Source organism: Coffea arabica, chromosome 5c (genome assembly GCF_036785885.1).
Source record: "Coffea arabica cultivar ET-39 chromosome 5c, Coffea Arabica ET-39 HiFi, whole genome shotgun sequence".
In the NCBI taxonomy this organism is placed as follows: domain Eukaryota; kingdom Viridiplantae; phylum Streptophyta; class Magnoliopsida; order Gentianales; family Rubiaceae; genus Coffea; species Coffea arabica.
This window is the reverse complement of record NC_092319.1, coordinates 5,345,657-5,364,996: the sequence shown is the minus strand read 5'-3', so window position 1 is coordinate 5,364,996 and position 19,340 is coordinate 5,345,657. Positions and strand designations below refer to the sequence as shown.

The following is a 19,340-nucleotide window of genomic DNA, read 5'->3' as shown; positions in this document are numbered from 1 at the left end:
GGAGTTGCACGGCACTTTAGATGATGAATTGAAGGGTTTTGATCTAGTGTGATGCACCCATGAGAAGCTTAAGAATGTGTGGCCCAAAATACTCCAAAAGTCAACTCTCCTGCGTTTTGTGCTCGATTCCTCTTGCATTTGTTTCACTAGTGCACTAAACCTCTAATACACTTGTATTCATATTAATATTATTCACTCTTACTTACCCCTAACTAAGGGTATAAAGTTCCTCAATTAAATCGCGCGCGTAAAAATGCCTACCTCCAATTTAAGTGCGATAACGCGAAACTTCCGAGAAATTCTTATAACGATAGTACTAATAACTATCACTTGAGTATTTAAACATTAAAATACCTAATTTAGGTCCATTACATAAATCTCCAATATTCCAAACTTATTGTACTCTCAATCGGTCAAGATTTCCAAAGACGTATTCACTATTTTCACTAAACAAGCTCCCGGAAATTAATTTTTGAAACAAGTCACTTTAAAAATATAATGAAACTATATTTCCATGTAATTAGGTCTCAAGTGTTTAGAAATAATATTTAGAGTAAAAGGCCAAATAAATAATTAAATAAACTAGAAATAGGAGATTAAATAAGTAAATTTTGCGAGTCCTCACAGTAGTCATACGGATCTTGTGCGCATGGCCCACCAAAAGGGTCAGTTGTTTGCGTGGGTGATGACGAAGATTCCTCTGCCGAAGTAGATCCAGCTGTTGTGGATTCTTGATTTGAAATTCCTTTATCTTCTTTCGTTTGTTCCATCAAATAATTCATATATTCTTGAAGCATATCCGGATTTGTCATCATTTTTGAAAGAAGAAAATCTTGAGCCGGATTTGCTGCTTCTGTCTCTTTTCCTTTTGAAGAGGTGTTTGGCCTTTGAATACTTGAAGAGGCAGCGGCCTTTTGAAGCGGACTTTTTTCTTTTGTTTGAACTGTCACTAATTGCTGTATGATCCATTTGAGTTTTTCGCCTGTTTGAAGAAATTTGAATACTGTCTCTTGGGAGCATATTTCTTGTTTGAATTCATGCCACCATTTAACTTTGAATTCTCGAACCAAAGACATTGGTAATGGTGCTTCTAAATCTTGCATAATTTTGAAACTCCAGCAAAATATCCAAGGTACTTTGAATTATGTGTGAAATAATATTGAACGAGTATATTCATCTCCGTGAATCTTTTTTTAATAAGTCTGAAATCCCATTAACATTTTTGGAGGATATATCTCCTGTTGAGGTCCATAATATCTCCACCAATGACAGAACCAAATTGGAAAAGGATAAACAGATGTAGAATTTCAAAAGACAGGCATCGATCAATTTATGTGATATGAGCCTTCTCTATTGTAAAAACTCTCTCCTAGTTTCCAATAAAATCAAAAGCCTTCATTCATATTGGCTTCCACGCCCCACGCCCATCTAAATTCAAGAACATTCAAGAACTTTAATTACAAGTAAGCTCAAAACTCTCTCTCTTCAATATCTTTCAACAAGCCTAATTTCAATTATTTATTTCCATATTATTTCATTGTCATGCCTGGGCTGGTTCTGGTATCAGAGCAAAAAGGATTGTTGGCAACATTTCAAAAGCTACAGGTAGCTCCATCCAATCAGATAAAGATTTCAAGATTACGAAGATAAGAAGATAAGATTCAAATGGAATGACAATGAAATGAGCATTTAAATTCATGTATAAATAGATGTAGAATTTCAAAAGACAGGCATCGATCAATTTATGTGATCTGAGCCTTCTCTATTGTAAAAACTCTCTCCTAGTTTCCAATAAAATCAAAAGCCTTCATTCATATTCGCTTCCACGCCCCACGCCCATCTAAATTCAAGAACATTCAATAACTTTAATTACACGTAAGCTCAAAACTAACTATTCATTAGACATGACAGACCCATTAATAATGGATTCATTAGTCTTAGATATTCACTTACAAGGAAACGAATTTCATAAAAATTGTAAAAATTTTGCTATAATATATAAAGTATATTTTAAACTATTAGCAGAGAAAGATAGATATAAAATTGCTTTTACTACACCATTTGGACATTATGAATGGTAGTTATGCCCTTTGGATTAAAAAATACACCATCAGAATTTCAAAATATAACGAATGACATATTTAATAATCACAGTGAATTTATCATAGTTTATATTGATGATGTTTTAATATATTCAAATTCAATAGAACAGCGTTTTAAACATATTAAAATATTTCTAAATATAGTAAAGAAAAATGAATTAGTATTATCAGCACCAAAAATGAAATTATTTCAAACAGAAATAAGATTTTTAGGACATTATATAACCAAAGGAACTATTAAACCCATTCCAAGAGCTCTAGAATTTACAAGTAAATTTCCAGATGAAATTAAAGATAAAAATCAATTACAAAGATTTTTAGGATGTTTAAATTATGTAGCAGATTTCTTTCCACATCTTAAAACAGAATGTAGAATATTATTTCAGAGATTAAGAAAGGACCCCTCTCCCTGGACAGAAGAACATACTCAAAAAATAAGATATTTAAAAGCTAAGATTATAGATTTACCTTGTTTAGGTATTCCAAACCCTAATGCTAAAATGATAGTAGAAACAGATGCCTCCGAAAAGGGATATGGTGGCATACTCAAACAAAAAGCAGAAAATTCCCAGGAACAATTAGTACGATTCCATTCAGGAGCATGGAATATCACACAGCAAAAATACTCTACTATTAAAAAAAAAATTAGCCATTGTTTTATGTATTTCTAAATTTCAAGATGATTTGATAAATAAAACTTTTTTATTAAGAGTTGATTGCAAATCAGCAAAAGAAGTTTTACAAAAAGATGTTAAAAATCTTGTTTCAAAACAAATATTTGCTAGATGGCAAGCTATTTTATCTGTTTTTTATTTTGAAATAGAATATATTAAAGGTGAAAATAATTCATTACCAGATTTTCTTACTCGCGAATTTCTTCAAGGGAATGGATCGTGAGTCACACAAACAATACATTCGAAGATTACGAAGAGAAAGGGACGACCCTATTCTTCAAAGAAAAGATAAAAATATTTCCAATAGACATCATACTTATTATATTAAAAATCCACAAGGAGAAATTCAGCCTATTCCTCATCATCAAATTCAAAATCATTCCCCAGTTTATATTAGACCTAGTTTTGGGTCTGTTCAGACTCCTAAAGAAAAAGCCTTTCTTCTCAAAAAACAAATTAATTCCAATATTATTTTCAAAGATGTCCTCAAAAAAGCCGGTCATCCTCAGGAAGAGCTTCAATATTATGACCAATAAATTCAACAGCTTTGAGAGAAACTCAACAAAATTATTTCTTGACTTTAATTTTGCAGATATGGCTCGCACTCCAAAGGATTATGAAATGTCTCAAAGTAAGGTCCCTACTTCAAATAGATATAGTTTATTTCAAGATTTCCCAACTTTATCTTATGTTCAAGCAGCACAAAATCCATCCAACTCTTCAAAAACACCACAAACCCCAATTGCAAAAGAAACATCTCCTTACATTATAAAACCCTTGATTCAACATATTACTCTAACCAAATTCAAAGAAGTACCTACCTATGCCACACTTAAAACACTTACTCAGAGGATTTTCCTAGAAGGATGCTATTGGTGTCCTGATGACTCTCTCAAAAATCAATCTTATTATGAACTGATTCTAGTTGATACTGGATCAGTTGAAATTATTGCAAAACTCAATCCTTCAAATCCAAAGGAAATAGCCCATTGCAAATGTATAATTAAAAAGGTTTGCTCCCCAGGAGAATGGGCCTCTATTTATTCAAAAAAGAATTTTTCAGTACGGAGGATTCCAGAAGGATTCACATATCAGGATTACAAACAGGCCTTGTATAGAGCTTTTCTATACAGACCATTTGATCATTCATGGTTTTTTATATTCCATGAACATTGCCCAAAGGATTTTTCAATTTGGTTCTATCATTGGTGGAGATATTATGGATCTCAACAGGAGATATATCCTCCAAAAGTGTTAATGCATTAACATTAGAAAGCAAAACTGCAATATTAAATCACACTATAGAAGTTGAAGATGAGCAAGGTAACATCACTACTAAATCAGATGCAGCAGAATTCTTAATAGTCACAATTGCAATGTATTTTGTAGAAAATCCAAAAGAAGAATTGCACTCTAATAAAATGTTTTTAACCAATTTAAGATGTCCAACTCTTACAGATTACAGATGGTACAAAAATATGTTTTTAACACATGTATTAAGAAGGCCTGATTGTAATATGTCTTTCTGGAAAGAAAAATTTATCACTGGACTACCAACTTTATTTTCTCAAAGAATTATGACTAATTTACAAAAAGAAATGGGTACAGATATATTATCATTAGAAGAAGTCACTATGGGACAATTATTAGGATTTATTAAAAAAGAAGGATTAGCATTATGCACAGAATAAAAAATGCAACAGAAGTATGGATCACAAAAACAAAAAGTAGGATCATTTTGTGAAGCTTTTGGTATTCAAGGCATTAGATCACATTCTGCATTAAAAAGAAAATCTTACAAAAAATCTGATTATATTAAAAAAGGGAGAAGACAATCTTCTAGGATTTCCAATGAACCCTATTATAAGAAATTTAAGAAAAGATTTCAAAATAATAGAAATATTACTTGCTGGAAATGCGGAAGATTAGGACATAAAGCTAATAATTGCAAAGTAAAGCAAAAAATAAATGAAATATTTTCAGATAATTCAGAATTAAAGGAAAAAATATTAGCAATCATGATAAATGAGGAAGAGGTAGAATATATATCAAATGGATCTGAGGATTACAATGATGATAAAGAAATAAGTTCAGATGAATGTAATTGCAAAGATAAAAAATATATAAATGTTATAACTACAAAGGAAGATAAAGAATTTTTATTAGATCTAATAGAGAAAATAGATAATATAGAAACAAGGAAAATGTATTTAGAAAAATTAAATGGGATAATATTAGCAGAAGAAAAAATTCCAAAAATAACTGAACCCTTTAGTATTTCTAGATTATTAGATAAATATCCTATAGAAGGAATAATTAAAAAAGATACAACTCATTCTTTACAAAAGGAAATCAATGAATTAAAACAACAGGTAAAAGTTCTACAAAAAGAAGTATTAGAATTAGATACAAAAGATTTAAGTTTAGAACTAAGATTACTATATTACAAAGTCAATTAGTCTCAAGTTCAAAAATATCAATCGAACCAATTCAAAACCCCATATTGGAAATAGAAGACAGAACTGAAAATAAAGAAAAAGATTATGTAAATATCATTGATAAAATAAATTATCAAAAATGGTATGGACTAGTTACAGTCAAAGTATTAAATTTTCAAGAAACATTAATAACTTTATTCGACAGTGAAGCAAATACAAGTTGTATTAAAAGAGGAATAATTCTATTAGAATATTTAGAAAAAACCAATGAAGAACTATATGCAGCTAATGGACAACCATTAATAGTAAAATACAAATTAAAAATGGAATTATATGTAATAACAATTATTGCATAAAACATAGATTTCATATAGTAGAAAACTTAACAACTGATATGATTCTAGGAATTCCATTTTTTACTCAAATATATCCATTCAATGTAGGTAGTACAGGATTAAGTATTAATATAATGGGAAAAGAAATAGTATTTCCATTTATAAGTCCTATAAAACAAAAAGAAATAAGAACATTACAAACATCCTCTATATATCAAACTATCAATGCTATTCAATGCAAAAAGAAATACATATTTGAGTTAAAAAATTTACAAAAATATATAAGGATCGAAGAACAATTACAAAATCCTAAAGTTAAACAAGAAATTAGTAAAATAGAAGAATTAATTAAAAAAGAAGTATGTGCAGACATTCCAAATGCTTTTTGGGAAAGGAAAAAACATATAGTAGAATTACCATATGAAAAAGGATATTTAGATAAGGATATTCCTACTAAAGCTAGACCTATTCAAATGAATAAAGAATATTTGAAATTTTGTAAAAAGGAAATACAAACTTTATTAGAAAAGAAATTAATAACTCATTCAAAATCACCTTGGAGTTGTGCAGCTTTTTATGTAATGAATCAAGCTGAAAAAGAAAGAGGAGTTCCAAGACTAGTTATTAACTATAAACCATTAAATAAAATGTTACAATGGATTAGATATCCAATTCCAAATAAGAGAGATTTATTAAATAGATTATTTAATGCAAAAATATTTTCAAAATTTGATTTAAAATCAGGATATTGGCAAATTATTATAGCAGAGAAAGATAGATATAAAACTACTTTCACTACACCATTTGGACATTATGAATGGGTAGTTATGCCCTTTGGATTAAAAAATGCTCCATCAGAATTTCAAAATATAATGAATGACATATTTAATAATCACAGTGAATTCATCATAGTTTATATTGATGATGTTTTAATATATTCAAATTCAATCATATAATATTCTATCCATTTGAAAAAATAAATTTCTAATTGTCTTTCTTCTACTTCTTTCTACCATAATTCTTTTAATTTTTTCTGACATATTTGGTCTAATTTTGAAAACCATTCTCTATATTCATTATTTTCTTCATCAAGTATTTCTTCGTTTAATTTGTTAAAATCTATTTTTCTTTTTAAATTTATCATATTAATTTCTCCTGCCATTTGTGAGTGTGTGGGTGAATATTCACTTTTGTTTGTCTGTATTATTTCTGGAATAGGACTTTTAAACTTATAATTCGTATCTTGATTTTGAACTGGTTGAAAGGTTTCTGGAAAGTTTGTCATAGAATGCCTAGGAGGTTGTGTATATGAATAATATTTGTAAGAACTAGAGGGTCTTTCTCTAAATGAAGGAAATTGTAATGTTACCGTTTCATCTACTTCTTCAATAATTTGTTCTACTTCAGTTTGTTCTATATTTCTAGGTATTTGTGGATTAGCTATTTGAAATTCTTGTGGAATAGTTATTTCATTCCATTTTAATTTTTTAGGAGTGAATACATTAGATTTTTCGGCTTGTTATTCCAATAAAACTGTTTCATCTTTTGAACTAGGTACCATTATACATTTTGGTGAAATTTGAGAGGATAATAGCTTAAAATATACTTTATATATTATAGCAAAATTTTTACAATTTTTATGAAATTTGTTTCCTTGTAAGTGAATATCTAAGACTAATGAATCCATTATTAATAGGTCTGTCATGTCTAATGAATAGTTAGGTGCACAATTAAAATAAATAGGACCATTACATGTGTTAGTTTGAATTAATGCTAATAAAGAGCTTTTATATCTTTTGAGTCTTTCATCTCTTAATGCCATGAAGATTGGGGCATCCACCCCCATATGAACTAAGGGTTTTACGGCTACTTGTACCAAACCTATGTGAATATATCTATATCCATTATTAATATATTTTTGTAATGATTGGTCATTTAATAAATGTATAGTTTGAAATTGTTCATTTACAGATCGAGTCTCCTCATGTATTTTTATAGTCATTGCTACTTTGAAATCAAAAAATCCTACTTTGTAAATTTCTTCAATTTTCTGTTCAGGTATAGTCCAATTTGAACTATCTATTTCCATCTTAACTTCATTACTTAATACCAAGTCTGAATTCTTTGAATCAGATCTAGTCATCCATCGCTTTAATTTAGCTGCCATTTTTGCTAATCTCTTCTATTCATCTATCCTATGAGAACACCAAAGTCTTATGCTGGGAACACCAACTCTCTAGGCTTACCAACGGTCTCACAAGTCTCAATGGCTTACCAACACAGCATAGAAAACAGTCAAAATATAGCATAAATAGTAACTTTAATTAAAACAATTTCTGACCAGGCTCTGATACCAGAACCAGCCCAGGCATGACAATGAAATAATATGGAAATAAATAATTGAAATTAGGCTTGTTGAAAGAAATTGAAGAGAGAGAGTTTTGAACTTACTTGTAATTAAAGTTCTTGAATGTTCTTGAATTTAGATGGGCGTGGGGCATGGAAGCGAATATGAATGAAGACTTTTGATTTTATTGGAAATTAGGAGAGAGTTTTTACAATAGAGAAGGCTCAGATCACATAAATTGATCGATGACTGTCTTTTGAAATTCTACATCTATTTATACATGAATTTAAATGCTCATTTCATTGTCATTTCATTTGAATCTTATCTTCTTATTTTCGTAATCTTGAAATCTTTATCTGATTGGATGGAGCTACCTGTAGCTTTTGAAATGTTGCCAACAATCCTTTTTGCTTTTAGTAATCATACGGATCTTATGCGCATGGCCCACCAAAAGGGTCAGATGTTTGAGTGGGTGATGACGAAGATTCCTCTGTCGTAGTAGATCCAGCTGTTGTGGGTCCTTGATTTGAAATTCCTTTGTCTTCTTTCGTTTGTTCCTTCAAATAATTCAGATATTCTTGAAGTATATCCGGATTTGTCATCATTTTTGAAAGAAGAAAATCTTGAGCCAGATTTGCTGCTTCTGTCTCTTTTCCTTTTGAAGAGGTGTTTGGCCTTTGAATACTTGAAGAGGCAGCGGCCTTTTGAAGTGGACTTTTTTCTTTTGTTTGAACTGTCACTAATTGCTGCATGGTCCATTTGAGTTTTTCGCCTGTTTGAAGAAATTTGAGTACTGTCTCTTGGGAGCATATTTCTTGTTTGAATTCATCCCACCATTTAACTTTGAATTCTCGAACCAAAGACATTGGTAATGGTGCTTCTAAATCTTTCATAATTTTGAAACTCCAGCAAAATATCCAAGGTACTTTGAATTCTGTGTGAAATAATATTGAATGAGTATATTCATCTCCTTGAATCTTTTTATAATAAGTCTGAAATCCCATTAACACTTTTGAAGGATATATCTCCTGTTGAGGTCCATAATATCTCCACCAATGATAGAACCAAATTGGAAAATCCTTTGGGCAATGTTCATAGAATATAAAAAACCATGAATGATCAAATGATCTGTATAGAAAAGCTCTATACCAGGCCTGTTTGTAATCCTGATATGTGAATCCTTCTGGAATCCTTTGTACTGAAAAATTCTTTTTTGAATAAATAGAGGCCCATTCTCCTGGGGAGCAAACCTTTTTAATTATACATTTGCAATGGGCTATTTCCTTTGGATTTGAAGGATTGGGTTTTGCAATAATGTCAACTGATCCAGTATCAACTAGAATCAGTTCATAATAAGATTGATTTTTGAGGGAGTCATCAGGACACTAATAGCATCCTTCTGGGAAAATCCTCTGAGTAAGTGTTTTAAGTGTGGCATAGGTAGGTACTTCTTTGAATTTGGTTAGAGTAATATGTTGAATCAAGGGTTTTATAATGTAAGGAGATTTTTCTTTTGCAATTGGGGTTTGTGGTGTTTTTGAAGAGTTGGATGAATTTTGTGTTGCTTGAACATAAGATAAAGCTGGGAAATCTTGAAATAAACTATATCTATTTGAAGTAGGGATCTTACTTTGAGAAATTTCATAATCCTTTGGAGTGCGAGCCATATCTGCAAAATTAAAGTCAAGAAATAATTTTGTTGAGTTTCTCTCGAAGCTGTTGAATTTGTTGATCATAATATTGAATCTCTTCCTGAGGATGACCGACTTTTTTGAGGACATCTTTGAAAATAATATTGGAATTAATTTGTCTTTTGAGAAGAAAGGCTTTTTCTTTAGGAGTCTGAACAGACCAAAAACTAGGTCTAATATAAACTGGGGAATGATTTTGAATTTGATGATGAGGAATAGGCTGAATTTCTTCTTGTGGATTTTTAATATAATAAGTATGATATCTATTGGAAATATTTTTATCTTTTCTTTGAAGAATAGGGTCGTCCCTTTCTCTTCGTAATCTTCGAATGTATTGTTTGTGTGACTCACGATCCATTCCTTTAAAGAAATTCGCGAGTCAGAAAATCTGGTAATGAATTATTTTCACCTTTAATATATTCTATTTCAAAATCAAAAACAGATAAAATAGCTTGCCATCTAGCAAATATTTGTTTTGAAACAAGATTTTTAACATCTTTTTGTAAAACTTCTTTTGCTGATTTGCAATCAACTCTTAATAAAAAAGTTTTAATTATCAAATCATCTTGAAATTTAGAAATACATAAAACAATAGTAGAGTATTTTTGCTGTGTGATATTCCATGCTCCTGAATGGAATCGTACTAATTGTTCCTGGGAATTTTCTGCTTTTTGTTTGAATATGCCACCATATCCCTTTTCGGAGGCATCTGTTTCTACTATCATTTTAGCATTAGGGTTTGGAATACCTAAACAGGGTAAATCTATAATCTGAGCTTTTAAATATCTTATTTTTTGAGTATGTTCTTCTGTCCAGGGAGAGGGGTCCTTTCTTAATTTCTGAAATAATATTCTACATTCTGTTCTAAGATGTGGAAAGAAATCTGCTACATAATTTAAATATCCTAAAAATCTTTGTAATTGATTTTTATCTTTAATTTCATCTGGAAATTTACTTGTAAATTCTAGAGCTCTTGTAATGGGTTTAATAGTTCCTTTGGTTATATTATGTCCTAAAAATCTTATTTCTGTTTGAAATAATTTCATTTTTGGTGCTGATAATACTAATCCATTTTTCTTTACTATATTTAAGGGGGTTATATGGTAAAATATTAAACCATAAGGGGGTTATATGGTAAAATATAAAAATCATACGGGGTTAATGTGTCATGTATTTATAAGGGTAATTTCGACATTTTTAGAAGTTCCGTTACGAATGACTATTTCCGTCACTTTGATACTTTAATCCAAATCATGAGGGGGTTATGTAAAAAAAACTAAATCACAATGGGATAAAATGTAATTTGCCCTAAAATTTAAATCCCGGATTTACAACCCAAAGAGGGATTTGGTTCTTTTTTTATGGCCTTCGAGCCAAAGCTCAGTGGTTAACATGCTTTAGTGTATATGTCGAAAGTCTTTCTGTGTGCTGGTATGGTGCCTGCATGTGGCAGACCGAACAAGAATCAATGGAATTGCCATGTAATATGCCAAAAAAGAAGAAGAAGAAGAAGAAGAAGAAGAAGAAGAAGAAGAAAGGATGGATTTAACTTACATATCCATTCGTCTGTTGCTGTAGTCTTCTTGAGGGTTTACAACTTCCTTCGTCTCTGCCATCACTGTCGCCTTTGCTTTGCCACATACTCTATGGCACGGCAGCCTTTTCATGGAGATTTTTGCACCTTTGTACCACTCCATTTCTAGATTTACTTAATACAAATGACTCCCCAACCCAATTTCTCCTACTACGTAGCTAATTGATGATGACTGTGATATGAGATTAGCATCAATTTCTTTAAAAAAATCATGTTTGAAATATGCATTACAATTACAGTATACTGTGAAAAGGTGAGGCATAACAATTTGGCTTGGTTCGTTTCAATGAAATAAACATTTTTTTTGGATTTACAAGATATTTCTTTTTGTATTTCTCTTTCAAAGCCCCTGCATTTTCTAAAGTCCAATAGTGAAAGAATGGAAAAACTATATAGAACTCCAGTCCAAAGATCAAATTTCCTCCTCCCACTTCCCCACCCCAAAACCTCCACTCCCCCTCACCCCGCGCCCCAAAATTGTGGTCCATATAATATAGTCGCCCTAGAGTTTTCCCTTTAATTGTCAATGGTAATTGTATCATTTAAAATATTAACAAGGAAGTTATTGGCCACCACCAAAGACTTTAAGTCTTGATAGGGTGGAAAGTCAAGGGTTCAAACCTTACATTTCATCAATGTGCCTTTGGGCTGGTGGCCACCACCAACCTCTTAAGGTTTGGTGGGGTGGGAGGTCAAGGTTTAAAACCTTGCCTCCCACCAATTGCCTCATAATGGCTTTTCTAAAAAAAAATCCACCCGTTTGATTCGATGGTGGTTCAGTCCCCACCTGCCCCCAATATGTCCAGTTAGGCCTCCCCTTAGATAGATTATGATAGAGTAAGATATAAATAAAATTGAGCCGAATGACAAAAAAAAAAAGAAGAAGAAATCAATGTGCCATTATATGTGACTGCTTCTAAAACCATAGAGGTGCATAGTGCACCCGTCAAATCCAATGATGGTTCAGTTTCCGTAAGTTTCTCTAGATCCCGTTGGACCTTCCCTCCTTCCCCTAGTGTAGACTAGAGTAGGAGTAGACTAGGTTAGATATTACTGTCTGATTGGGAAAAAAAAAAACACTTCATATCTGCATTGAAAGTTGTGTTTTGCACTTTATTGTATTAGTATTTTCAATTACTGTTTTAGTGTCTACTTTTGCTATGCTATAGGCTAGAGCATGCACTGTATGGTACAATTGCAACTAATAATTATAGAGGTCCTAGAAATAAATGTTTAGATAAAGAACAGAAAACTGGGCAGAGTAAATAAAACGCCAATCCATGTCCACAAAGAGTATCAACTTCATCGACCTATAAGTGCACCCATCCGTAGGCTTAACTGCTTTTACACGTTTAAATTTACAGCACTAAAACAAACAGTTTCAGAAAAACACACCAGTAGAGCCCAAGAGTGAGCTCCAAAAGGCTTACCAAGTTAATTAACAATAAAATTCATATAAGACCTGATCCATACAGAATGCTCAACAGTGTATAAGAGCTTCATTACAATTTCTATTGTTTTAGCCTTGACTAAGGCCACTACATAACTACATCCCTGTGCACATTTGGTTGATTGCTAACCAACCTTTTATTGACCAGTATAACCAGCCGGAAACCAATAAGCAGCAGATGTTAGCATGCTTTTATAACCACATGATCCCTCTTCCTCTGAACTCTTAAAACTGCAACAAGTTACTGTAAGGAGGGGGATTTCGCTATTATGCAGCAGCAGTTTGAACAATTTGTTTCGCTTCAAGCATTTTCTCGTACTCTTCGATAGATTTGAAAAGTTCTGAAAAATTTCCTTTTCCAAAGCCTCCACATCCTCCTTTCTGATAAATTTTCCCCTCATCATCCTTCATCATGCACCCTATTCTCTGAATTATCTCTATGAATATCGTAGGTCTGCAAACAGAACAACCACAATAAAAAGTTTCTCAAGTAAGAATACAAGATTTACAATTTACCTCCCTAATATACTTGCAAGATTGTTGAAACTCTGCTCCCCTGGATCAGCATATAATGATTACAACATACAGTAGTTTATGTCATAACTAATATGGTGGGCTTTCAGAAATCTAGGAATTATTATTAATATATTTTGAAAGCTATAGAAGCTACAAGATAGCCTCCACTGACACGAATAAGAAACAGTTATCACTTCCTTTCAAGAGAAAAGGCAAAAAAAGTTAAGATACTTGTCTTCTTCCTCTATGGTAGCCAAGCGTTTCAATGGACAATGGAACTGCTGAAAGCCAGGAAAAGCAACTCAGGAAAATGAACAATACAGCAGGTGTGAAGCAGCAATGAGATGTTCTGCTTGTTTTATACAAAAGCAACTTAATTGTTTTTTGTATAAACATTGAAATGTTCTCATATACGAACTCACAATAGCCAACATGCATAGACTAACATATCCATGAAGACACGAGTACATGCATATAACCAATGTATTCATATGAATCACCAAGTATGAAGCATATGATGTATTCATATGAATCATCAAGTATGAAGCATATGAGGAAGCTAGGTACCGGCAGTGTAAGCAATGAAGACATCCAACACATGCTTCAGTATTAGCATAAATTATGTTAAGAGATTAATACATTGATTCACTAACAAAATGTTGACTATCAGTTCTAATGCTATATGGTACAATCCAACAAGAAATGAAACTAATGTCCCTTTCTTATTTCTCATAATGGATCAAGATAAGACTGCAGATAAATTAACCATACAAACAAACTTGTACTGATCTAAGTAGCAAAATATTGTAATGAACCATTTGGCATGCATGTTTGCTTCCTGTCACAAACAACTTCACCGAGACCTTCGCTATTAACACTGGCAAGTACGGTTAATGCACCTTAGGTATTTAGCAGATACTGGAGTTCTCTATTAACACTGGGGAGTACTACTAATGCAATTTTAGGCATTCAGCAGATAGTATGAGTACTAGTCATGTGTTTTTGGCACTCAGCAGGTACTGCATTAAGAACCAAACACAAGCATGAACTACACTAATATATACAAAAAAATGAAAATACTACCAATAAAATGAAAAGGGCAGCAGTGAATTGCATAGGTCCATCCAATTCAAAAGCAAAACAGGCCAAGTGAAGGAACACTGTAGCCAAACATTCCACTCAAAGATGATCAATAGTCAAGAAACAAAAAACTACCAAACATCTTGAAGACGAGAAAGCCTGAAAAAATTTTCGGGCAAAAATTTCCACATTTTGAATAGAAAATTTTGAACTTGTAAAGCAATAAATTAGCTTCTCTCAAAGCCAAACTCTTTACAGCCTTTAGATGAACGTTATATCTTGATTTTATCTTAACGCATAATCTTTTGAACCAGCTTCATATGCTGATCTTACCTCATCCCATCACCAGGGATTTAGTCAACATAAAAGTGCAAACTTTGTTATCTCCAAATATCTTCTGCAGCAATCTGTCTTAAAAGCTTTTCATTCATGACTTGGAATACTCTTTTATTTGCTTTTTTAGATAAGAAAAGAATACCTCCAAGATCCCCTTGTTTTCTACAACGAGGAAAAGACTCCGAAATTAATACAACCACTGCACTGTATAGAATAGGGAGCTAAACAATATGTTACACCTCCTTTCAAGCTGATGCTTGAACATTGCATAATGAGGCTACTGGCTTACCTTTGTCTGGATTGGAAGGAAATTTATTTACCAAATGTACCAATTAAGTACAGATTCAGAGTCTAAATGACGTACATGAATCCAAAGTAGGGGAAAAGAAACTAGATAGAACTAGTTGAAGGGCATGTTCAGATTATAGGTGGACTAGATATGATTGACAACATTTGTCCTGGACAGAAACAACAAACTAACTAAGTTCCTCATATCCCGAGGCATAAAATTTATCAAACCTACACTTACCTAATTCAACACAGAATCGGAGTAGAAAAGACTAAAAGGACACAAGACAGTAACAGGCCAGACAAACAACAGACTTTCAGTGGTAGTTAATATGAAGGTATCCTTCCATCATTTTATTCACAAATTGCTGTTATGTTAGAGCAGAAGACACCAGTTCTATAAATCCCAACGGAATTTACACCCTTATTTATATCAGTGTGGACCAACACAAGTAGTACGCAAATCAGTTTTAGAAACTTGCCTTTATCAAGAAGTTAAATCTAGTTTCCACTGCACAATAAATTTGATTAAACAAACAAGCCTACAAAAATGTAATTTTTCCAAAAAAATGTTTACTGTAAAAATCCCAGTATATACCATTTCCACAGTTATCATAAAAAACCAGTCCTTTCACTATAAAAAAATAGAAGTCAATAACTTGCAGAGCTAATATTGATCCATAACAAATCAAAAGAACCAGAACAGGAATTTAGTGATTCTAAGCCAAATGAGTGAATAATTTTTTGCACATACCTGTCTCCAACAGGTTTGGTGAAAATCTGAAGCAGAGTACCCTGATCATCCCTATCCACCAAAATTCCCAACTCCTCACACTCCTTAATCTGTTCATCACTCAACACATCCCCAGCCCTGCTCTTCAAATTTCTATAATAAGTGGGTGGTGGCGAAGGCATAAACTCAAACCCCCCAACCCCACTCCTTTTCCTCATCTCTCTCAATGTCCTAAATATATTCTCGCTGACCAATGCCAAATGCTGCAGCCCTGCCCCCTCATTGTGCTCCAAATAAGTCTGTATCTGACTCTTTCTTTTGGTACCATAAACAGGCTCATTCAAAGGCAGCAACACATTCTCGTCATTATTAGCCAACACCACTGAATTCAACCCACTGTCACTAGTCCCCACATCCTCAGCCGTAAATTCAGCAAATTCATGAAACCCGGTAAACTTCTTCACGTATTCCACCGCAGGCCCGAGTTCCGGCACATTTCCAACCGCATGATCAAGCCTACGAATCCCATAATCCATTTCTAAAAATGAAGTGCTTGAATCCTCAACTAACTCAAACCCAGGTAAGAAAAAGAAATTCCCAGCAACATCTTCAACATTTTTATAGCTAATTAAGCGCAGCACGACGTCCCCATATAAATGAATTTCAGCAAGAAACGTCGAATTATCAAGCAAAACAGGGGAAAAAACAGGTTTAGCCCCGCGAGAAACCGCGACAGAGAAGGCAGTTTCAACATCTGCAACCTCAATAGCAATAGCCCGAACTCCCAGGCCGTGAGTGGCCGTGAAGGAGCAGTGAAGAGCGGATGCAAATGAAGGAATAGAAGCCGAAGCAGAAACAGATAGAGCAGTAGAATAAGGCGCAGTAAACAGAAACTTAAGGTCCCCAGAGCGAAGTAGATAGGAGGCATGCACAGAGTTCCCAGTGGAGAGGTCCGATTTCACAACGATCGGCATGCCGAGACCCCACGAGAAGCGGCGACAGGTGTTGGTGGCGTCGCCGCACCAGAACTCTACGTGGTGGAAGCGCTTCACGGCGAAGAAATCGGATTTGGAATTGGTTCTGATGAAGTTCTTGAAGCCCACAAGCTTGAAACCTGCTGAATTTGTGGTCTCATCAACTGGTTGCCCCGCCGTGTCACTGGCGGCTGTGGGAGCGGCCGTTTTTGTCACCATTTCTCAGGTTAGTTGTGGTGGGAAAGGAAGTAAAGTGCCGTATCCAAAAACTTGAATGAACTGGAATTGCTGGACTCGTGCTTCAGCGGAAATGTCAGTATTCGAAAAGTGAGTGATGGTGTGGGGCAGTGGTGTTTTTATAGGCAACAGGATAGGGTTGCCGTGCACAAGCTGCCGTCCAAACTGTCCATATGCAGCTATTATTATATTTTGGACAGTAAATTATTTGGAATAATTCTTTTAAAAAAATATTATTTATAACACTTTTTTATGTAATATATATAAAATAAAAATGTTATTAAAAAATATGTTAATAATGCAAAAAAATAAAATTTTGTAAATAAACTATAATCCAGACAAAATCATAGACAGAGATTTGGGCTTGTTCTTTGTTTGTTGAATATTTTGCAAAAGAGTAAATATATGGGAAGTGATTGTGAAGAGATTATAAAATGAATGTAAAGAATAATAATTTTGGATTGAGGATAATTTGAAAAATTTTTGTAGTCTGATTTTAGTAGCACTTTTTTTTTTATTTGATGTGTGCGAAATAAAAAGATAATTGAAAAATACACTTTGTGAATAATAAGATTTTTTCCCAATTAATCCTATCAAAACAAACTCAATTTTAGTAGTTATTCTTTCGTAGATTCTGAAATTTAGCTTGTATGACTATGAAAAGGTATTTAAAATATAAATGTGAAACCAAATGAGAACATTGCAAGAATAGATTATCCAAAATCAAAATTTTATAACCAAGTGAAATATAATGAGAATGATGAAGGCTTCTTTTAAAAAAGGAAAATGAGGGGGGTACCTTGTAAAATTTCTATTATTATCACTTACTTGTCGGGTTGCATTTATATTGGCCGAAACTTATTGTTTTGCCAAAAAAAAAAAGTGACATTCAACTCTTATTTTAGTGTAATTCACGGATAAATTCATTGATGTAATAGAAAGTATAAATATTAGTAATGGTTTGGCTAACGGGTTAAGAGGAGGCTTAGGTGTTCGTTTTTTTAGAAATGCATAGTTAATTCGTGTCATAATTTAGAGGGTTACACATGTGAGTGAGTGTGTGTTTATCTGATAATTTAGACGTGATTTTGAGTGTGTTAGCAATTGCCTATTAGATATTCATTAAAAAAATCCGAATACTAATATTATGATTTATGACTGAATAAGCATAACTGGTATGGATTAATTAATGCGGGATAAAAAGTATGGTTCGAGTCAGTATGACCACTTTTTGGTTAGCTTATCTAAACTACTGGGTAGGGTACACACGATGTGTGTGTAGATTTTAGAAAAAAGCAAATAATAGAAAAAGATGTAGAATAAAAAATTAGTTAAAAAGATTTTTAAGAGATGATGCAATGTTCATTAGTGATGATTAGTTGTAAGACTAGGAGGTTTCTGATAAGATGAGATGTGGATAATTAATGGTAAATGTTATAAGGGTATTTTTAAAAGGATAAATGTTAACACTAAATCTTTGCTCACGCTTTATTAGATAGTAAGATATGGCAATTAATTAAAGTAATTCTAGTTCATTAAAACGAGATGAACTAGAGGCAAATTTACATGTCTTAATTCATTCCACTACAGAATGCAATTTATATCGGTGCATTTACTTATTTCCTGATGGAGTTGAGGGGTCTATTTGTTTCTGCTATGGAAGAAGGATATGCATCCGCATGGATATATGGCTGGCAGCTCTGGTTGTCTGATTTTGGTGAACTCTATCAATTATATCATGCGTGGAAACACGTCTCCAAGTTTATCTCATTTGTTGTGTAGGAATTGCATTTGAATTCTTTTGTTTTGAAAAAATTGACACAAGTCTACAGCAGCCACTGGAGAGCGACCTTTTGAGATGTAATAAGTAGGTGTCAATTCCTGACACGATCCGAAAACACGACACGAACCTAACACGAAATTAATGGGTTTGGGTTGAGGTTTCGAGAGTTTGGATCAGAATCGGGTTGAATCCGAAAAGAAAACATGTCAAATTCGGGTCAACCGGTGGTGACCTGATATGACCCGATGTGACTCGTTTACGAATTAAAACTAATTTAATAAACATAAAAATTATTTTATCTAACTAAACTAAATCATTCTTTTTTTCCAAAGGCATTAATTACTTAATCCTAAATGAATTTATTTAACTTGTGTGAAGTTAAAATTATTATATTCGGACAAATAATATATTATGTTATTTTTTACTTTTATGCTGTTTTAATTTATTTTATATTTGGTTTGGGATAAAACACTTTTATGGTGTTTAATTTATTTTAGATTTGGTTTGAAATTATTTATTTAAATTTTTATTACTTGATAATGTAATTAATTTTGTAAAAAATTGATTTTATTAGAAATTAAAGTGATAAATTAATAAATTATAATTAAGTTTCGGGTCATTTCGCGTCGGCCCGCCAACCCGCCAACCCGAAATTTTCGGGTTCGTGTCAGGTACCCTGACCCGTTTCGAATTGACGGGTCAAGCTTGGATCAGCAAGTTCTTTGTTATACTTAAGCCTCAAACCGACCCGTCAACCCGACC

General features: G+C 32.8%; 1 protein-coding gene across 1 annotated transcript; it reads right to left on the bottom strand.

Moving 5' to 3' along the window:
- Positions 1-12,615: 12,615 nt before the first annotated feature.
- LOC113690301 (4-hydroxyphenylpyruvate dioxygenase) lies at positions 12,616-16,894 on the bottom strand. The gene is made up of 2 exons (XM_027208139.2): positions 15,606-16,894; positions 12,616-13,085 (listed from the first exon to the last, which is right to left on the bottom strand). The coding sequence occupies exons 1-2, from the start codon at positions 16,775-16,777 to the stop codon at positions 12,899-12,901; spliced, it is 1,359 nt and encodes a 452-aa protein (XP_027063940.1). The 5' UTR covers positions 16,778-16,894; the 3' UTR covers positions 12,616-12,898.
- Positions 16,895-19,340: the final 2,446 nt, after the last annotated feature.

Coding starts and splice junctions, on each gene's coding strand:
- LOC113690301 (XM_027208139.2), bottom strand. CDS start 16,777: ATGGTGACAAAAACGGCCGCTCCCACAGCCGCCAGTGACACGGCGGGG. Junction 13,086..15,605: donor ACCAAACCTGTTGGAGACAG/GTATGTGCAAAA, acceptor TTCTGTTTGCAG/ACCTACGATATTCATAGAGA.